The sequence below is a fragment of the Gobio gobio genome (genome assembly GCF_949357685.1).
Source record: "Gobio gobio genome assembly, chromosome: 19".
Lineage (NCBI taxonomy): Eukaryota > Metazoa > Chordata > Actinopteri > Cypriniformes > Gobionidae > Gobio > Gobio gobio.
In genome coordinates, this window is record NC_137112.1 from 41618774 (window position 1) to 41635079 (window position 16306).

Consider the following 16306-nt stretch of genomic DNA (forward strand, 5'->3'; position numbering starts at 1 on the left):
AACAAAGGCGTCAATAAAATCATACCAATCTGAGCCCGAATCAGACCCAGAACATTTGAGTGAAGATTATCGAGCATAACCTGTTCAGTCCTCAAGAGTAAAGGCTGCGGATCTATAGTGATCGCTACTGAATGGATCTTTTACTTTTGTATTTTTAGAATGATTATTGCCAAATATCTGTCGCAAGAACTATTAACCCAAAACGAACACTAAACACTGGCTTTACAAGTTAGCCAAATCACACACAGAACCATGTTTAGCAAGCCTGAAGATAAACAATACATAAAAGCTCTAATCAAAGAATCATTTACACTAATTCCAAGTTCGCTGTTGAGATTTTAACGTTAGTGTTTGTAACGTTAGGTGTTCGTCGGATAACGTTAAGTATGAATGAGCATTTAACAGACTGGTTTGCAGAACAGCGCTGTCATCTGTTTACTTCCTTGCTACAACATATTACAGGAAAACACATCGATGAAATATAAATCAGACTTACAGGTTGTGGCGCGTAAACAGCTTCTGTTTGTAAATCCAGCTTTCAGGACAAGCCGTTGTGCATATCCTGTATTGAACTCGCGAAGTTTGTGGAAGTTTTCCTCCGCGAAATGTGCAGCGCGCGCGTCGTGCATCCACGCACTGGCAGTGTTTTCTCACGCAGCTGACGTTGTTCAAATCCGGCATTGAACTCGCGAAGATGGTGGAAGTTTTCCTCCGTGGATGTGCAGCGGGAGCCCTGTGCGCGCCTGTTTCCCTCTGTCTCATGCACACATGCATAAAACATTCTGTATGTTAAACACTCTGCAACGCAACCCCGTCCCACAAAGAAGGCTGAACAAAGCAAGTACCCCAGACCTGCAATCCGGATGAAAATAACAGCGTTTCCTTGGCATCGCGGAAACACCTCTCCAGCCTAACTATACCACAACAGCGCCGCGATACAAAATGGCCTCCCCCCCTTATTTAATATTCTCGGAGGAGGGGTTTATGTAAATATTGAGCCTGTTGATGTCACCAACCCTGGAGGAATGTGTGTAGTCGCCTACTGGCCGTTTGCTGTAGTCCTTAGAAACTGATTTCTTTAAAAGCAAATATCTCCCTTTGCTTTAAACTTTGAACGTTGTAACTTTGCAGATGTTGTTTATGCTCAAGCAGCAACATTACACGCTATCTAAAGATAGAATAGTGAAATCGTGGTTTACCACCCCTTTAATGCATGTTAAAACTAGCTACATAAGTCAGTGGGTGTTATTTTTTGGTGGTGCGGTCACTTTAAGACCAAATGCAGAATGTGGATCCAATATAGACATGTATCCGATTTCACATGCCAACTGCTTAAATTCGGGTAAGACATAGCCGACTGTGTTTACTATGATACTCACTATATTTTTGGCATACTTTTATGGGTATTTATCCGTTCAAGCGCAAGACGTGTTCTCTGTGTTCGCGCTATTGATGACGTGCCATATGCCACGCACCAGGCACGTGGCATTCTCATGTTCAAGCCGGCAATGCAAAACAGTGAATCTAATCACCATACAGGCAAAAAGGTTCTTCAAGAATGAAAAAAGTGGCATCGAACTATATAATATCTTTCCATAAACAGACTTTACACAGAAATAAAATACTTTAAAAAGTCTATACACACTCTTTCAGCCTCTAAGTCATTATAGCTACATTAACAACGTTTTAATACGAATTGTGTCGTTTAATAGAAAACTATGAATGGCGGTGCAGGATTGTGAACAACTCAGCGCTTATGCGTGACCCCTTTATGCCTATTAATCATCTGTTTGGCAACTAACGTTAATATTCTCTTATTCAACGTTATTACATGAAAAATGTGCCGCGGCGCCGCACTTCAAAATAGGCTACATGCTTCTTTTAATAGGATGTGAAATGGAAATAGCGATCTAAATTTTAGGGTGGCATCCAGGGTGCCACCCTGGACACCCCTCTGGCTCTGCCACTGAGCTTAGCACAAAGACTGGAGGTAAATGGCTCCAGCTAGCCTACTGCTCAATAAGTGACAAAATAACACCAACATTGTCCTATTTATATTGTTGTGATGTGTATAATTACATTGTGTACTAAGACCGATGGAAAATGAAAAGTTGTGATATTCTAGACCGATATGGCTAGGAACTATACTCTCATTCCTGCGTAATAATCCAGGAACTTTGTGCCGTACCATAGATGCAGTGGCGCAATGATATTTCACAGTGCCGGAAAATAGGCTAACTTCCGTCAACATAACCAACGTGACAACCTGCGGGCACAGAGAGCGTGCTGGAGACTATTTTCACCTTTCAAAGTCCAGTTGTGTACCCAAATACAGCTGTCTTATAGATTGAGAAAGCAGGTCTGATGCAGCTGGACAATGTGATTATTGTAGTGGGAAATTGAAATATTCGTTTAAAATTACATTTAGAGTATAATGGGCCATTTATGAGCATTTAAGTTGGGATGATCCATATGATCTCACCTCCAAATGGATCAATGGTGAAACCTGAGTCTCCTCCTGAGATGGCCAGTCGGAGGGAATTAAAGGTGGAGGCTAGATCGAATGCATTCAAGACTCCCACGACGGCGTCTTCTGGGACGGCCAGCACCAACGGACCCACAATCTGAGGGTCAGACTCATTTACTGGAGTGACGGTGATCAGGATCTGGATTTCAGATGGAGAGAAAAGGGGACTGGAATCACTTTTGACAGCAGTTCTTGAAATGCATTTTAGTTCATATAAGGTCATATGACCGTCTAACTTAAATAACGTATGGGTGGATTACAAATGTTAATTATGTTGTTTGCTTGTCAGGGAATTTATTCCCAGAGCTGGTGGCATTTATTTAAAATGTACTTGTATGTATTTGGTGGCATCTTAGATACATAGTGATTTAGCTCAATTTATTTTAATTTAGTTTTAGTTAATTTCAATTGAAAATGAAATTTGTTTATCAAATCTGATGTTATTGAATGCAATTTTTTATAATATTTTCTGGTACATATTTTTTTTTATTGATTCCTGAGAGAACAATATGGCATTCTAATGATTATGAACAAAATAAAAATGTTTTAAAAATGGCATTATTTATGAGATTTGTGACTTGTTAGAGCAGGGATCTCTGTATCAATGGCCATGATAGTGGCTTCATATTGGAAGGTATTAAATGCAGCTCCATCAGTGTCATAATCCAGACTGTTGTTGATCTAGAAAGAGAAACACTTTTAAATGTGAAGAATTTGAATGTACAACATATGGATGTCCTCTGGGTCATTACGCTTGTAATTAAGCTTGTTCCCTGTGAACACCTGCAGACAGTTGTCCATTTCTCAAGTGGAATTTAAAGTTTTTGAGGCTGTTCTCGATGATATCGATGTCGGTGCAGGACACCAAGACTTCCGCCAAATTTTGTGGTCTCTGGGACTGTCAGTCTGTGATAGTTGATCGTACACAGTTTTTCAATAACAGAAAGTTGCTTTCATAGTGTTAAAAAACTCAAATGAATGAATGAGGCTATATACACAATGACAGAAGGGGAGCAGAAAGGATGATGTTCATTGATGTCCAGGACGTTAACCGTGACTGTGGCGTTTCCACTTTGCCTTTCAGAAACACTAAAAGCTTGGACCAAGCTTTAAAAGTCGGGATTAATGATCTGTCCGTTGTTTCCATGTTTAGATGATATGTTGTTCTGATGACACTGTCATCTAACAGTCAAATCAAAAAGAAGAATGAATTCTGCGTAAACAAAAAATGTTCTTCATAGCATAGGCTGTGTCCGAAAACTTAAAAATGCTGCCTTCGGACAATACATAAGGCACATCTGATTTCAATGTTAGATTAATTTGAAGGCAGCAGATGTATCCTTCGCTGCCTTTGATATCCCACAATCCTGTGCGTTCCATTCCGTGACAGACAGTGGAGCTAAAAATAAAGATGGCGTCTGAAAGTTGCGGTTGCTAGTCAGTTTGTCTATTTTTGTAATGCTTTTCACTTTTGATGCCATTTCAAGTGAGACATTAGTATTGTAGTAATTAAATATTTGCTTATCACCTAAGCTCGCTTTATTTTGTTGATGATCTGAACCGTCACGCCGCCTCAGAGGTCTGTCCATGATCAGTTTTGTGAGGATTACATGCACAAATGCTGCCTGCAAAGTCATTGCCTGATAGGGCAGAGAGGCAACATGTCAGCTGCCTATAAGCCACAGGCTGCATCTGAAATCGCATACTTCCCTATCCCTACTATATGCAGATGAAATACACTACATGTGACAAAAGAAGTATGTCTGAATTAATAGTACTCATTAAAGAGAAGGCAAAAAGTACCCGTAAGACCTACTAATATGCAAGATTCTGAAGTGTGCATACAATGGTACTATCCCATGATGTGACAGCATGGCGAATGTTGCATGTCTGGTTTACATACACACACTCATACTAAATAAAACATACTTTTTAGCAGCCGTAATGTAATTACTTATTCAAATAAGTACCTACTCAAGAGAGTATGCTATTTCAAACGCAGCCCAAATGTTCCACCTTAAAGGGTTAGTTTACCAAACATTTTATTAATGTAATTTATTACTCACCCTCATCCGTTCATCTTCGGAACACAAATTAAGATATTTTTGTTGAAATCTGAAGACTCAGTGAGGCCTCCATAGGGAACAAAGCAATTTACACTCTCAAGATCCATTAATGAGCCATTCCACCGAATGGGTGACATTTGCTTGTTGTAACTCTTAAAAATTTAACTTTATTATTTATTTTTTTCAACACTGAATCTAATACTACACATATTTAACTCTTCAAATGTGTATTGGTCAATCTCAGGTAACTTTATTTAGTTATTTACAAGGTTTCTAATCAGAAGATGGATGTATGTTTTCTCAGTCCTGTTACCAAAACTCATGTGCCATTTAAAAAGCATGTTTAAAACCATGTCAATTAATTCCTTTGTTTTCCCTTCAAGATAGTAAATATTTTAAGGAAATGGTTGGTTATATGTTCAAATAATTAATATTTGTGATTAAAAAACACTCTATATGAAGACATGGCGTAAAAACATGACTAAAAAACACAAATAATTATTTTCATTTTAAAGAAGACTGAAGCCACAAGTTTATTATTTTTTAAAATAATTTGTTTTATTAAACAATTGTATAAAATGATGGACCAAACAAAATTGATGAAAACAGTGGTTTAACTTTTTTTTTAAAGAAAAAAAGTACATTTTTGTAACCGGAATGAACACTTGGTAACAGAAATAAAGACTGTGTGACAGGAATGAGTGTCCATACATGTGTGTGAGAGAGAGTGTGTACATAGCCATGTGTGCTAAATGTCTAAAAAAAAAATCGTAATTTCAACTGTAAAACTCATAAATCAGGTGATTATTATATCAACTAATATTCACAATTCTAAATCAACAAAACAGAGGACTCTACTCACTCCTGTTACTTTTACTCAGTCCTGTTATTTTTCATGAGTAACAGGACTGAAAGTAACAGGATTGAGTTTTTAAGCAAAAAATTAGCAAATACATGCCAAATTGCCACTTGGCTAAGTAGCTAATAGCATGAGGACACTGAGAAAATTGTAGTGACTATACCTAAAGTTAATATTTTTTAAAATAAACAAATAACCTCTAAGAAATAATTTAGGTAACAGGACAGTGCGTTGAGATATGACCTTCTTAGTCAAAGTTACAATTTCATCATATATACAGAAAAAAAAATGAGAGGACTTACTTTTGGTCTTCCCATGGCCTACATAAGATCCAGATGATGCAACATCCTTTTGAAAAGCTTGTCTAGTGGCATGTTCTTGCATGGCAAAATTTTTAGAGGGGGCAATGTGTGAGGATAACAGGACTGAACGAAAACCTGGGGACACGACTAAAATGTGTATTTTATATAACATATTATATATTTTTTATTTTTTATTATGGAAAATATCTTCATTTGTGTTCCTAAGATGAACGGAGGTCTTACGGGTGTGGAACGGCATGAGGGTGAGTAATAAATGACATTATTTTAATTTTTGGGTGAACTAACCCTTTAAGATGTGTTTGACATTTTAGTCACAAGAGGGAGACAAATATTCTCCTTACCTCATCCTATTTTGTAACACTGAGGGAATGTTTGGATTGACTTGAACAGAGGCCACAAAAACCCCGGATTCTCAAAAATGGACACATTCTGGATGGGAAAACTGATATTCATGATATAAATCATGAAATTGTTTTCTGAATCAGATATTATAGGCTACCCACACTTTTAAAATAAAGATTCCAAAAAGGGGGGTTTTCACACAATTTTTCTTAGCTTGATTTTTATTATCTAAAATACCTTATTCCATTATAAAAACTTTTGTGCAATCGAAATTTTCCATGGATGTTAAAGGTTCTTCATGGAGCCATATATGTCAATAAGGAAATTTTAGTGTAGTCCAATAGAATGTCTTATTAGCTTAGATATTAACATGCATGCTCTTTTTATGTATTCAAAGATACTCACAGGAAATCAAAGGAGTCTGTGGAGACCCTGAGGACTTTTACTGTATCCACCATACCACTGCAGTTTGCTCCTACTCTGTCCTTTGCAACCACAGATATGAAAAGTTCAAGAATAAAAGAAAAGCATCAAGAGTTATGCCAAACATAACATCTATTCCTTCGGCCCTCTGTGGTAGCTAAAGGTCTGTTTAGAGGTGATTCTCCCATCTATGTGAAACCAGCTAAGACATTTCATTTGTTTAAATGATCATGATTTCTGATGATATTCACACAACTACAGAAAGTCATGTGACCACACACAAATACTGTTTCTGTTGTAGTCAGTTTGTGCAATAGTTTTAATGAAATATTCAATAAGATCCATTTAAGTGCTTCTAAAAGTTTAACTGTCAGCCCCTTTTTGAGCATACATGAAAATAAATGGTTGTAATTCATGAATGCTTAGGAATACAGACCTTTAACACTTTATTTTACAGTGTCCTTGTTACATATGTTGCATGTACTTACCATAGTAATAACAGTAAATTATGCATAATTACGTCCAACTAACCCTTAACCAAACCCTAGTCCTACCTTAACCCTATAGTAAGTACATGTTGTTAATTAATATTACTCAGTACTTAAATATATAATTACACTGTAAGAATGACTCCTTAAAATACAGTGTAACCGACGGCCGCTTTTTAAAGACACTTTATTGGACAGATTATTTCAGAAACAAAAGCAGCTTCAAAAAATGTAATTCTAACAAAGTTATAAAAGTTTAAGTTCACTGTAAAGCAAATGGACCGAACTAAACATTTTGTAGTTTATGCAAAATATATATTTTACACAATAATGTGGACTCTAAAATGGCTAGAAAATCAAACCCATATGTCTAAGCTGTGTTCCAAATTTAAAGTTGAAAAAAAAAGAGCCTTCTGAAAGGTTTTAAAGTCTGTTTCCATGGTATGTCCAATTTGAAATGGTTTTCACTGGATGAATTCTGAGTGTGTAAGCTTTTGAACGATATCTAATTTATGATGATTAGGCCTACTAAAATTTGTGATAGGGAAAAAGGCAATAAAAAAGCACAAGTGACAGCTAATAGGCTATAAATAACAGCACCTGGTATGTGTAAGTTTGGTTGAGGTTCGTTCACATTGATGTCTCTTAAATGAAAGCTCTGAGGCACCTGGCCAGTCGCTGTGATGATGGCCAGCTGTACCGTGTACAGTGTGACTCGCTCATAATCTATCAAGCTATGCCATATAGTTTAACATCAGAAGATTCAAATGTCTGAATCAGATCTGTTCCACAATACGTCTGCATACTGTCTTACCAAAGATTTAGCCACAATGCTTATATATTAACCCTTAATCGTCCCTTGGGGTCCAGCTGACCCCACTGGACTTTTCCTCCATTTTTTAAAAGTGTTCCCTTCATCTCAGGGCCATGAGACTCGGTGACTTTTCCTACATAATCTATCTAAACATGCACAAAAAATCTGGGCTTGATTTGGTTGTTCTAAAGGTGTGTAAAAAAAAATTTACCGTTTAAGTCCCTCGGGGTCAGATTGACCCCACATTGAAAATGAATGGGAAAGTGTAAAAAATACATTTTTTTCACTTTTTTTGTCAATTTTTTTTTACTAAATCCAGTATAAATCTGAAAATTTCCACATTTATATCAAGGTCTGGTCCTAGAGCATAAACACAAAGTGGAACGAACTTTCTGTCTCATACACACACGCACATACACACACACAAACACACACATGTGTGTGACTGCAACAGAGAGCATTTTTATAGAAACTGGCAAATAAAATCAACAAAACTGGCATAAATCTGAAATATTTTCATACATAAATGAAGTACTAATACTAGAGCACAAATGCAATATGGAACAAGCATGTTCACTGACACGCACACAAACACAAACACAGGTGTCTGGAGCATTTTTTTGGATTTTGGCAATGAATGGGAAAATGTAAAAAATGCTTTTTTTTCACTTTGTTTGTAAAAGAAATCAACTAAATCCAGTATAAATCTGAAAATGTCTACATTTATATCAAGATCTGGTCCTAGAGCATAAACACAAAGTGGAACGAACTTTCTGTCTCATACACACACGCACACACACGCACACAAACACACACATGTGTGACTGCAACAGAGAGCATTTTTATAGAAACTGGCTAATAAAATCAACAAAACTGGCATAAATCTAAAAAAATTCCATACATAAATGAAGGACAAATACTAGAGCACAAATGCAACATGGAACAATCATGAGAAAGAGAGGGAAAAGGGCAAATAAAAGAAAGATGAACGGCAGCTTAACTTTTGCATAACTTCCCTATGGACCTCTATTGGATAATGTGGTCATTGCACTCTCTTTCTCTTTAACTATAATTCCTAATGTTTTTCCACAAACCTACAGATGGCGGTATTCTATCCCTAACACATAGAGCAATGTCCAAAAACTATTTATATTTATTTAAGATCATCATTCAAGTGATTTTTTCATAAAAAAATGATTTTTAATGAGCCAATTTATGACATAGTTAAGTATTTGTGCAGTAAATAGGTAAAAAACTACCAAAAACACAGCATAAATGTATAGTTGAGAAGTAAATAAAAAAAATAATATATAGTTTTCCATGTAAAAAAATTATATTTCCTTATGCAATCGCTCTGTAAAAGCTTGGGGTCTATCTGACCCCAAGGGACTCAAACGTAAACCCTACTTGAGGGGCGATTAAGGGTTAAAAATGCACTACTGAATTATTAGATTTTGATACATTAGCCTACTGTCAGATTACTATATTCAATGCAGTAAAAATGCTGAACATATTCATTTGCTTATATTCAGGAGACCTGGATGGTGAAGATGCTGGAGGTGGGATTGGTGACGGGATCCTCAAACACAGCAGCAGATGGAGTGACAGAGAGGATCTGAAACTCCAGCAGGATGGCTCTGGGAACTGTGCTCTCCAACACATTGTAAAAGTGTGTTGTAAGAGTGTAAGTATATTTTTACATATGGATGTACAGTCCCAGCATACACACAGTATTTAAACAGCATACAAATGAAGACACCATTTTTGTTGGATTCACAGCTGTGGTGACAGTTGTACTGGGAGTAGTCACTGTCACTGAGAGTAGACCAAATTATAAAAAGAAAATGTTATGCATGTGCATTTTGTTGCACTGTCAAAAATGTTGTTTCTTTTTAAGAAAAAAAAAAAACATCCTATAGCCTATTATATGTAAAAACATATGTAAAAACAGCCACAATATATCATTTTTTGCGGAGCTTTTATTATGCTGCAGACGACTGTTTTTGCTTTTTCTGGTCATGCGTATGTGGGGTAACGCCGCGCTGTGTTATCATATTAGATAAATTATTTGAGTGTGTTGAAAGTTATGTTATAATGCTACTCTACTATGAGACACTTGTTGCACACTGCAGTGAGCTAGATCGATATTAGGCATGGTAAAACATGGTACTCGCGGTCAGTACTGTTGCAAGGGCTGTGCCAAGTGTGCGACCGCACAGGGCCTCGCGCAAAAGAAAAGAGACAGCGACTTGATGATGTAAAGCCAATAGTTAAAGTTCATGTTTTTGTCCTTCAAAATAGTTAATAGTTAAAAAAACATAGCTAAAACTGTGTATCGTGAAGCTTTATTATTCTGCTTGTTAAAAATGTATTATGCAGTAACTTGCAATAGCCTATTTCTCTGCGCGTGTGTCAGTGATTCATGTGCATAGGCTACATGTCAGTCAGAGGGCATCGCACGTCAGGCTCGTAGAGCTTTATTCAGTCCATTCAAATTCTGATTTTGGCCACCTCTGAAATGGGTCAAACCATATATTAGGCTACCTAAGAAGTTCAAGTAAATACGCTACAATGCGCGCTCATTCAAGGATATGCATTTATTGCATGGACAGAGAAAGCACGGACGCCTGCATTTCATCTGACGGAATGCAAAAGGTTTTTATTTAACACTATTAAAGTTAAATAAGGGTAGCCTAACTATTACGCACCTTTCGGAGCATCAGTGAGAGCAATAGCAGAACGAGTAAAGCCTACTCTATCTCTAGACGTTTTAAATGTTTTTAAATCTAAAAACTGCAAAAAGCAACAAAATTGTCAGACATCCATTTAGCGCATGTTCACAGAGGAAATACTGAAAAACAGTGTAGATCCTCTGATACTGTCTGTTTATTTTACTGAGAACTCGATTCAGGCCATTTTGCAAACACGTTTGACCCATTCATAATTTAGAACATAATTTTTGCGTCAAAATGTACAAAAGTTGAGTTACAGTTTAACTTCTTGAACCTAATGCTGTTAAACTGAATATATGATTTTTTCTTCTTCTTAAATATCCACATAAACATCCAATTGTTCGTCACCATAGCAACAGTAGACCCCCGTTAATAGGCTATACCCCCCGGGCATCGCACTTCACGTTCGCACAGGGCCTCGCACCCCCCTTGCGACGGGCCTGCTGGCGGTAAATCAAGAAATCTGTCGATGAATGTATCCAAACAGTTGCTCACCTGTCTAATAAAACACACAATATATTAAAGCGTCTTTGGTGTTTGGTTTCTACAAATTAAAAACAGAAATTGAGGGTATTGTGGGTATGATGTCATTGATAGGCAAAACATTTGGGATAAAGTACACAAGTCAACAAAATATATAACATTATTCTAGTGTTTTTTTGGATATTTTAATCCAAAAATCTTACATATTGTGCTTTTAAAGTGCACTATGCCTAAGAAACACAAAACAGAGAATAATTTCTAGAACTTCCATGAATAAATTCTGTAATATTATATAATAATATTAAACCCACAATACATTAAAATAAGTCATTAATATAGTAAAAAAGCCTAAAGAAAGAAAGAAACTAACTCGTTCTATTTCCAGTGGTTGTTTGGGCAGCTTTTAAAATGTAATATTGTTGTGTGAATGTGCATATTAGATCATCTTAAATCACACCAACCCATCAAATGATTAAATATTGCACTAAAGCCTACATATCAATATTAATCACAAATACCACCCAATATTGCTGATGATATTTATGGTACACTGATAGAACTCAACACACATTTGTTTCCCGTATTTTTCTATTTAGAAAGTGCAGGTAAAGTGTAGCTGAACTTCTCTCTTTGTGCACTTGGAGATTTAGGAATGTTTGTTTTACACTCCCTTGGTTGCTGGGAAGTGTGAATTAGCCTACGAGCACTAGAAATGTGCCAGTATAAATTAGTTTAAGGGCCAATGTGGTCTAGCCGAACTTTGTCCTTATTTTTATACAGATGAAAAGCAAACTGATTGGAGACCTGTAGGTCCTGTTGTTATGAACACTAACTTTAAGCAGCATGTGCTGGGTTGTTTCTGTTCGGTGAAGGCAAATAAAGAAATACATCTTGAAGACATGCCCGGGTTACCTGACATGTTTACAATAGTAACCTCATACATTAAACTTGAATGCTTCAGGAAGATCACTTTAACATCCAGGATGAAGTGGCCATCCTTAAACACAATGGGTGGAATCACAGGCTTAGGCAATAGTTCACACGTTGTCCTATATGTAAACTGGATTGCCACATTTCAGCTTTGCATCTCAAAAGATCCACATTGTTGTGCAGTCATGTTTTTGTGTGTAAGCCTAATCATCCAAACACCTCTAATCTAACCGAATGTGCCACAGATTAAGGTGGGAGAAAAATAAAGAATGGGGATGTGAATGGCAATGGGAAGATTTAACTCTAATTACAATAAACACTTTACCAGTGGCATCAACCTCATGTGGCTTTGTGGGTATTTTATTGAATTAGTTAAGAAAATAATACGTTTTTTTCTGAAAATCCAAATAAAAAAAATGAAGGGTAAACTCAAAAATGAATCGGACGGTGCAGTGTTTTCTCCGACCGCCAGGGAGCGCTGCTCAACACGCCGTCAATCTCACTAACTTCAAATGTGACTAACATGTCATGCACACACAAGGAACATTATCAGAGACCATTTCATTTATGTTGATAACAGGGTAAGTGTATTTAACTCTGCGTTTCTGAAACAGCAGTACATCTTTAACATATTTAAAGATACGAAAATAAATGTGAAATGTGATTCTCAAATGAGCAACTTTGGGCGAAGACAGCCTGTTTTCGTAGATTAAAGCGGACATTGGTTTTCTAACGATTCAACATTGTTTTTTATCGGTATAGAATCGGTTTTTAAGCTTAAAATCGACTTTTATATTAAAATGAACAACAAGGAATCAATTAACAACTTATATTGTGCACCCATCAACAACAATGTAGACATTTTAATACTTGCCACTTCGATGCTTGTTTCCTTGCCTTTCATACCAAGAATATTGATAAAAGTGAAATAAGTCTTTATATATATAAAAAGCTTATTAAGAAAAAAATAGAGATAGATAGATAGAAAACTTGTATCTTGTTGAAGACACTTGACGTGATTATAAAGTCTTATATATATATATATATATATATATATATATATATATATATATATATATATATATATATATATAAACCTTATTAAGAAAAAATAGATAGATAGATAGATAGATAGATAGATAGATAGATAGATAGATAGATAGATAGATAGATAGAAATCTTATTAAGAAAAAATAGATAGATAGACAGACAGACAGACAGACAGACAGACAGATAGATAGATAGATAGATAGATAGATAGATAGATAGATAGATAGATAGATAGATAGATATTTGAGAGATTTTAATTTGAGAGAGGGTGGAAACGAGCGCTCAGATTTCAGGCGAGCTCTGATTGGCCCCAGCTGCGATAATTTGATTGGATCGCCCCGCGATGCTTCGCTGTGATTGGCTGAGACGCGCACGCTAGAATGACACAGACGCACATATGAGCTTGCCTGCAGTGAGGGGGCTCATGATCTGGAGTTTGAGTCACAAGAGCCACATCTGCACAGCCTGGATTGTACTGATTTTTGTGCTTCACAACAAATGTAAGTGCAAGACTTAGTTCTGTATTTGATCAGCTTCATGCATGATTTTTATTTAATAACAGTTACTGTGTGTGTTTTCCTAAAAATATATATATTTTACTCTTGCAAAGCATGATGTTTCATGAAACTTTTTTCTATTTCAGGAGTATTTAAAGTTACTGGATTTTTGATTGTCATCATCCCAGAATCATGGTAAGCATGCCTCCAAATCATCACTCCACATCTTTGGACTTTGTCTGGTTAATTACAATAGAATGTTTACTCTGATTGGACCTCACTTTACATCATGTGCAGCAAAGGATTAGTTACTGTGAAGAAATGGCCGTTGCAGAAATTTTAGCATATGGGATGACATCTGCACCTCATGCCAATCTGTGCATAGAAATAATGCCAGTCACTGGACCCCATGTGCATGCTATTATTGCTGCATCTGAGCTGTTTTGGAGATGTTTACAGATTTCAGCAATTAGGGTGAATTCAGGGTGATTGGGACACTTTTTGCCATTGAGATGTCTTGGAAAAAGTGTGCCAATCACCCTGAATTCACCCTATGTTAAAAAGCAAGATCTGTGTCTGCCAAAAAGCCAGAAAAGTTTCCCAAAAGAGGGAAGATTTTGGTGTTGGCACTCAGAGTTTTAATGCATTAGAGTATTTTAGACAAATATAATATAATTAGGCACTTTGCATTATTTTGCTGGTTTTGTTTGTGATGAGTTATTAGAAATTAAAATGCATTTGGGTGCATGCTACTACATCAAACATGGCAGTAGTAGCATTTTTTAGGTTAAATTCGGAACTGGGTCAATAGAGAACTTTTTAGACTGTTAATCTTAGACTTATGTGGTCATATTTCCATATTTAATTTTACTGTCTATGAATGAATGATGTAGCTTCACTCTTTAAAGCTATACCAAAGTAGTTAGTGTTGAAATAGCAATTCACGCATTTTATCTGTTTCAAACGGGTAAGCTATTGCTCTTCCGTTTTTTGATTATGATTTGTGTGTATGTTTGTGTACATGCATGTGTCTGACAGCATGGATGGAAGGTGTGGTAATTATTCTATTGAAAAGCTGTATTCCAGGTGTGGCTAGCAACAGGTTTCTTCCAACTGATTGGTAGTAGTCATCCATCCATTTTGATAGCTGGGCGTGAGTGTGTCCACACGATGTGCATTCATCGGTTGTTCAGTTTCCCTCTACCTAGAATAGAGTGGTTTTTCAGCTCCTCCAGATAAATAGAGCCATGCCCTCTATAACAGTGCTTGTGCAGGTCCAAGCCTGTTAAAGGAGCACGATTAGTCAATCAGAGGAAAACAAAACCGAAAGGAGGGTGACCCAAATTTAACTTATTGGTGTTTATCTTCTGATTGTTGCTTAATTAGATGTATATGTTTATGCATTTCAAATTAATAATCTGATTCTTTCTCTCTTTGCAGTTGTGTCTACAGGAATCTGGCGACTGTCTGCGGGAACAGATGCGTTTTATGATGCGATCCTTGCAGGATCTGAAGCATTTGCGGCGGAGCTGCGCAGCGCCCCCTGTCGGACCTCCAGTGAGGCTGCGTGCTTGCAAGCAGCTGATAGCCCAACGAGAACGGCGAGCGCGGTTGAGGATCAGCGACGCCAGTGAGGCGAGCAGTTACGACTCTGCCTGCTGTCTGTCTAGCTCTCTGGAGGAGGAGGACACTACGAGCGGCCCGTCGGCTGTTAGCTCACCGAGCAGCGAGCGAAGTCTTGAGTTTGATTCGGGTTACTCTGAGGCCTCCTGGCAGGATGAAGGAGTGGTGTTACGGCGCACCCAAAACATCCGTGTATCTTCGGCTGCGTGCCTTCGCACCAACCAGGCGGCCAACACCCGAGTGCGTCCTAAGTCCACTTCCGACGCTTGCCTGGAAAGTTGGACGTCGTTTGAGACCGCGAGGGACCCGGAGGACTGGACTACGTCGCTACTCACCCGTGGGCGTAACCGGCAGCCGCTAGTGCTGGGAGACAACAGCTTCGCTGATCTCATTCAGAACTGGATGGACTTACCGGAGTGTCCGGAACAGACTGAACAAAAGCACAGTTCTGGACGCAGTTTCGCTAAAGACCTCTTGGTAAATGTCAAACGGAAGATAGCCGGGATTTCGCGGAGTACTGATGGGCGAAGAAAGTCGTCAGATGGTACAAAGCTGAGCAAATCAATTATGGCTCCCAAACGACTTTCTTGCCAAGTTGACGTACAGCACAAAATGCCATTCTTCTATAAATCCCACACAGGTCTGAATGAACTGGACACAGATTTCTTCCAGTTTACGGCACTCATGAAATCTGGAAGCAGAATGCCCATTGTCTGTAATGACATTATTGGGTACATATGACTACAGTTGGATCGCTAAGAACCGGACAATATCTGAATGGACAATATCTCCAGGAGAGACTAATTATTTTTTTATGAAAAGCTTTGTCCGTAATGCTATGTAAAATGCACAAAAATAAAAAAAATTACAAACAAGTCCTACTGGTCATTGCATTGCTCTTGGTGGCGGCCTCAATGAGTTCAATGAATGAAATGAAATTCATGCAGCTAAAAATATTTTAGTTTTTTAAATGCTTTAATAATGTTCTCTCAGCCTTGTCATTATCGCAGAATAAACACAGAAAGGGTCCAGACATGAAGACAAGGTGTCTTGTATGACCCTGAAGGGGTTTAATTTGTGATAATGAATGTACATTATCAAGCTTATACTTACACATAAAAACAGTACGCTACCATTCAAAAGTTTGGG

At 37.4% G+C, this 16306-nt stretch overlaps 1 protein-coding gene across 1 annotated transcript; it reads left to right on the plus strand.

Annotated features, from left to right (window-relative positions):
- Positions 1 to 13459: 13459 nt before the first annotated feature.
- inka1a (inka box actin regulator 1a) lies at positions 13460 to 16008 on the plus strand. The gene is made up of 3 exons (XM_079844040.1): positions 13460 to 13537; positions 13681 to 13729; positions 14975 to 16008. Exons 2-3 carry the CDS (start codon positions 13727 to 13729, stop codon positions 15896 to 15898), a joined length of 927 nt encoding a protein of 308 aa, XP_079700166.1. The 5' UTR covers positions 13460 to 13537; positions 13681 to 13726; the 3' UTR covers positions 15899 to 16008.
- The last annotated feature ends 298 nt before the right edge of the window (positions 16009 to 16306 follow it).